Source organism: Lucilia cuprina, chromosome 2 (genome assembly GCF_022045245.1).
Source record: "Lucilia cuprina isolate Lc7/37 chromosome 2, ASM2204524v1, whole genome shotgun sequence".
Lineage (NCBI taxonomy): Eukaryota > Metazoa > Arthropoda > Insecta > Diptera > Calliphoridae > Lucilia > Lucilia cuprina.
Genome location: NC_060950.1, coordinates 63,541,867 through 63,547,888, shown reverse-complemented (window position 1 = coordinate 63,547,888; position 6,022 = coordinate 63,541,867). Strand labels below are relative to the sequence as shown.

General features: G+C 29.5%; 1 protein-coding gene across 1 annotated transcript in view; it reads right to left on the bottom strand.

Moving 5' to 3' along the window:
• Positions 1-6,022, bottom strand: part of LOC111685445 (serine/threonine-protein kinase Warts-like) — a 48,211-nt gene extending 42,189 nt beyond the window's left edge. The window contains exon 1 of the mRNA XM_046955864.1: positions 6,007-6,022. Within this exon, the coding sequence (XP_046811820.1) occupies positions 6,007-6,022 (16 nt within the window). The remainder of the gene's footprint in view (positions 1-6,006) is intronic.

The window sequence follows — 6,022 nt, the reverse complement described above, 5'->3', positions numbered from 1 at the left end:
ACAGAACTAGAACAGAACTAGAACAGAACTAGAACAGAACTAGAACAGAACTAGAACAGAACTAGAACAAAACTAGAACAGAAATAGAACAGAACTAGAACAGAACTAAAACAGAACTAGAACAAAACTAGAACAGAACTAGAACAGAACTAAAACAGAACTAGAACAGAACTAGAACAGAACTAGAACAGAACTAGAACAGCACTAGAACAGAACTAGAACAGGACTAGAATAGAATAGAACTAGAACAGAATTAGAACAAAACTAGAACAGAACCAGCACAAAACTAACAGAGAACTAGAATTAAAACAGAACTTGAACCGAACTATAACACAGCAGAACTAGAACAGTACCTTATAAGTACTGGAATAGAACTAGAAATGGGATAAAAACAATTTACTCAAAATTAAAACCATTAGATTTTACAAAATCTTTAAAAAAATCTTCTTTAAATTCTATTAGTCATCTAGACCATAAAATTATTACTGTAAAAAAATTATATTTAAATTTTTCCTATACAATATCTTGTAGTTTACACAGAAAAAAGGTGTCAAGTTATATTTGCAATGCTTATAATGTGTGCAAAATCTTATTAAATAAACTAAACAAAAAAATAAAAAATAACAATAATAATAAAAAACTATGCCGCAAATGCTTTTAATAATAATAAATTTTTTGTTCGACCAAAAGTATGCCATGGTTTCTTTAATATTTTATTGCCTACCAACAAGCAACACATTTTGTTGCAGCAGTTTTTTTCGCTGTCTTAATTTTTGTATATTTTGTTTTTGCTTAAACACTTTTAAATAACAACACTAACACTCACACATGTTTTAAATGTAGTTATTTTTTATGTGTGCAAGCTGTTCTCTCATCTCTGTTTTTCCCCCCTTTAACACTTTCATTTCAAACTTACTGCCAGTAACCCGAAAAAATGTCTATGTTTGTGCCAAGTTAAGCTAAGAAAAAAAAACATTTAATACTGCATATAACAATTTTGACAACACAATTTAATGTTGAATAAAAAAATTTGAAATTTTCTTTTTTTTTTATTCTTTTCTCTTATAGTTTTACACAAGATTAAAAAACTTTGACTAGTGTAGTTTTTAGTTTAAACAATGAATTAAACAAAAACAATTTTAAAAGAGATAGAATCAACAACAACAATGTGAGTACATGAACATCAACAAATATTGTAGATTCCACATTTTTATGACACAAAACTGGCCTCTTCTAAAGGCTGCTGTTGCAAAAACGAAAAAAAAAAACTTAATTGTTGTAACTACTGGGGAAATGATGGCAGAAGGTCTGTTTAACAATAAATAGAGAGTAAAAACAACAATGTGAAGAGTAAAATATTACAATAATGAGTGAAGGAAAAGTTGGCATAAAGGACTTAAAGATTTTCTGAACTAGAACCATTTTTTGGAAAAGAGGTAGAACAGAACTAGAATAGAACTACAACATAAAAAGAACTAGAATATAACTTGAACAAACCTACATCAGCACCAGAACAGAACTATGACAAAATCAGAACAGTACTACTTAGAACAGAACTAGAACAGAACTAGAATAGAACTAGAACAGAACTAGAACAGAACTAAAACAGAACTAGATCAAAAACAGAACTAAAATGAAACTAGAAAGGAACTATAACAGAACTAGAATAGAACAGAACTAGAACTGAACTAGAACAGAACTAGAATAGAACTAGAACAGAACTAGAACAGAACTAGAACAGAACTAGAACAGAACTAGAACAAAACTAGAACAGAACTAGAACAGAACTAGAACAGAACTAGAACAGAACTAGAACAGAACTAGAACAGAACTAGAATAGAACTAAAACTGAACTAGAACAGAACTAGGACAGAACTAAAACTGAACTAGAAGAGAACTAGAACAGAACTATATTTGAATTAAAACTGAAAAAGAACAGAACTAGAACAAAACTAGAACATAACTAGAATAGAACTAGAACAGAACTAAAACTGAACTAGAAGAGAACTAGAACAGAACTAGAACAGAACTGAAACTGAACTAGAAGAGAACTAGAACAGAACTATATTTGAATTAAAACTGAAAAAGAACAGAACTAGAACAAAACTAGAACAGACCTAGAACAGATCTTAAACAGAACTAGAACAGAATTGGGTCAGTACTAGAACAGAGCTAGAATAGAACTAGAACAGAACTAGAACAGAACTAGAACAGAACTAGAACAGAACTAGAACAGAACTAGAACTGAACTAAAACAGAACTAGAACAATAGAATTGGGTCAGTACTAGAACAGAGCTAGAATAGAACTAGAACAGAACTAGAACAGAACTAGAACAGAACTAGAACTGAACTAAAACAGAACTAGAACAATAACAGAACTAAAATGCAACAAGAACAGAACTAGAATAGAACAGAACTAGAACATAACTAGAACAGAACTAGAACAGAACTAGAACAGAACTAGAACAGAACTAGAACAGAACTAGAACAGAACTAGAACAGAACTAGAACAGAACTAGAACAGATCTAGAACAGAGCTAGAACAGAACTGGAACAGAACTAGAACAGATCTAGAACAGAACTAGAACAAAACTAGAACAGAACTAGAACAGAACTAGAACAGAACTAGAACAGAACTAGAACAGAACTAGAATAGAACTAGAACAGAACTAGAACAGAACTAGAACAGAACTAGAACAGAACTAGAACATAACTAGAACAGAACTAGAACAGAACTAGAACAGAACTAGATCAGAACTAGAACAGAACTAGAACAGAACTACAACAAAACTAGAACACAACTAGAACAGAACTCGAACATAACTAGAACAGAACTAGAACAGATCTAGAACAGAACTAGAACATAACTAGAACAGAACTAGAACAAGAAAAGAACTAAAACAAAACTGGAACAGAACTAGATCAGAACTACAATAAGTTAAAACTAAACTAGAAAAACCAAAAACAAACACTTTTCGTTCAACCCCTTCAACCAAGTGCAGAGGCACCATGATGGGGTACAAAAACAAGGCTAAACTTTTGTCACACTCAAACAATATGGGTTTTTACTCAGTTTTTTTCTAAAAATTTTGTTTGCTTTTACAAGTACAACAACAATAACAAACAAATAAACTTTAACAATAGTAGAAAAAAAGACTCGGCTAAGGTCAAGTATTATCCTTAAACAAACAAATACATTCCCACACATGTTACGAGTGTGTGTGAGAGAGAAGAAATAAAAAATTCTGAAGAAAAGAATAAACATTTAAACTGAAAAAAGAAAAGAATGTCAATTGTTAAAGAAAAATAAGCAAGAAAGTAATTGTTAAAAGTTAAAAAATACAGCAACAGCAATAAAGGAAGAAGCTTACTAAGTAACAAGGAGAGAGAGAGCGAGAGAGAAGATTTGTGCTTTGCTGGGTTAGGTTTAAAAAACCATGGCGTACTTTAGGGATGTAAGGAAATAAATTTAATTGTAAGAGAGTTTAGGACAGTTAGAGGATAAGCTTACCTTATGAGATTGTTATTAAATTGCTGAAAGATTTGTGGCTGAAAGTATTGCCTACTTTGAGGATGTTTTATTTGTTTATTTGAAATTTTTAATAATAAAATTCTAAATATTTCATAGAAATGAAAACTATTCTTAAATGCATTAACAACTATTATAGTTTAGGAAAACTTAATGCATTACCACTTTTGCATTTTGCCACAATTTTGAAGTGTGCATTAAAAATCGAGAACAACAACAAAAACATGGACATACATCATTTTAATGCTAACAATAATACGTTTTTCTATAAGATATAACTAAATATTTATGTATATACTATTATTCAGGACTTTATTATTGAAATTTATATTTCTTTCTATAACCTTGCTATTGCATTTTCCTGCACCTGTTTCCATTAATACACATCTGCAGTTTTAATGTATCCACAAACAAAGGCTATCTACAACCTGCATATATGTATGTACATATAAATGTATAAAACATTAATATTCTTACAGAAATTTTTACCCACAAAACTGATGCAAAAATTTAAAACAAAAAAAGTTTTTTTCTCAACAAACATTAACATATACCCCTATCTGCCTTAAATCTTGTTCCTTAATTATTCTGCATTAAAATAAGCAAACCTTTATTCCTTCAAAGCCTAATAGTATGCCATAGCTATACACAGTTAGCACCTTAACTCTATTAAACCATCTGGTTTAATAAAGTTTTTTTTCTATTTTTTTAACAAAAAAGTTTTTCCTCCTGTTTTTTGAATATTCATAGATTTATATTAAATACCATTATCAGCATAAAATTACAGTTAATTTAGACTAAATACTTTATGCAAATAACTGCATTAACCTTTTTTAGTTTTAATTTTCTACATTTGTTTTTTCGCTATCTCTCCTCTCTGTTACAACATTTATTTTAATATGAAAATCAACAGCAGATAGCAAACGTAAAAATATTAGTTTAAAAAAGGCATACAAATTTATGCGGCAAATTAGAATTCTAAAAAAACAATTATTTTATTTTATACATATTTATAAGCAAAAAAAAAAAAAAAAAAAAAAAAACAGTAAAAACTGTTTAAAAAGTTTCATAACAAAACCAAAGTATACTTATAGAAGGTAATTGCATGTTATATTTTGTTAGCCTATTTTAAGGAGATTTTACTTCTAATTTTGTTCTAGTTCTTTCTATTCTATCTTAAGTCTTTTTCGACACTTGCTTTCTAGTTTAGTTTAAGTTCTGTTCCAGTTCTAGATCTGTTCTAGTTTTGTTTCAGTTTTATTCTACTTTTGTTTTAGTTAAGTCCTAGTTCTGTCCTAGTTCTAATCTAGTTCTACTACAGTTTTGTTCTGTTCTAGTTCTGTTCTAGATCTGTTCTAGTTCTGTTCTAGTTCTGTTCTAGTTCTGTTCTAGTTCTGTTCTAGTTTTGTTCTAGTTAGGTCCTAGTTATAATCTATTTCTGTTACAGTTTTGTTCTAGTTCTAGGTCTGATCTAGTTCGGTTCCAGTTCTGTTCGAGTTCTGTTCGAGTTCTGTTCTAGTTCTGTTCTATTTCTGTTCTAGTTCTGTTCTAGTTCTGTTCTAGTTCAGTTCTAGTTCTGTACTAGTTCTGTTCTAGTTCTGTTCTAGTTCTAGTTCTGTTCTAGTTCTGTTCTAGTTCTGTTCTAGTTCTGTTCTAGTTCTGTTCTAGTTCTGTTCTAGTTCTGTTCTAGTTCTGTTCTAGTTCTGTTCTTGTTCTGTTCTAGTTCTGTTCAGTTCTGTTCTGCATTAGTTTTGTTCTAGTTTTGTTATACTTTTGATATATTTCTGATCTAGTTCTGTTCTAATTCAGATTTATTTAAGTTTCAGTAAAGTTCTTGTATTGGCTGTTTTGTAAAACTTGTATGCATATTTTCACAAAATATTGCCTACATTCAGGCTTAAAATGTAGATACTGTAAAAAGTATAAACAAAATCTAGTTAAAAGATAACAAAATACAACATGCAAGCAACATACGTGTTTATAATTTTATTTTACTTTCACCTACTCACAACACATGTAAACAAAAAGGACAATTTAGTTATATAATATACATATATACACTATCAAGCTTAATTTCTGCTTATTTAATGCAATACAAATGGAAAAACTTTGAATAAAAAGTTGGGCAAAAAATGCCAGAATAATCGAAATAAAAACCTGCCAAAACAACAACAATACGCAGCCTTTAGAAATGAATATATCTATGTAGTTATAGCTATGTAAGTATTTAACTAGATACAATTGTAAATGTACATACATACGTAAATAGGTAAGTATGTATGCAGCAAGAGATGAAGATGAGCTGCAAAAATGTGAGGTAAAACATTACACAATTTGTTATTGTACATTTCTGCCACATTGTATTTGTACAATAATAACAACAACAAAAATAATAGCAAACAATAATATACAATAATACAACAAGATTGTTCACAAAAAAAGGTTATTATAATAATATGCTTTTGGCATTGCATACCTTTAGGTGCCGACAT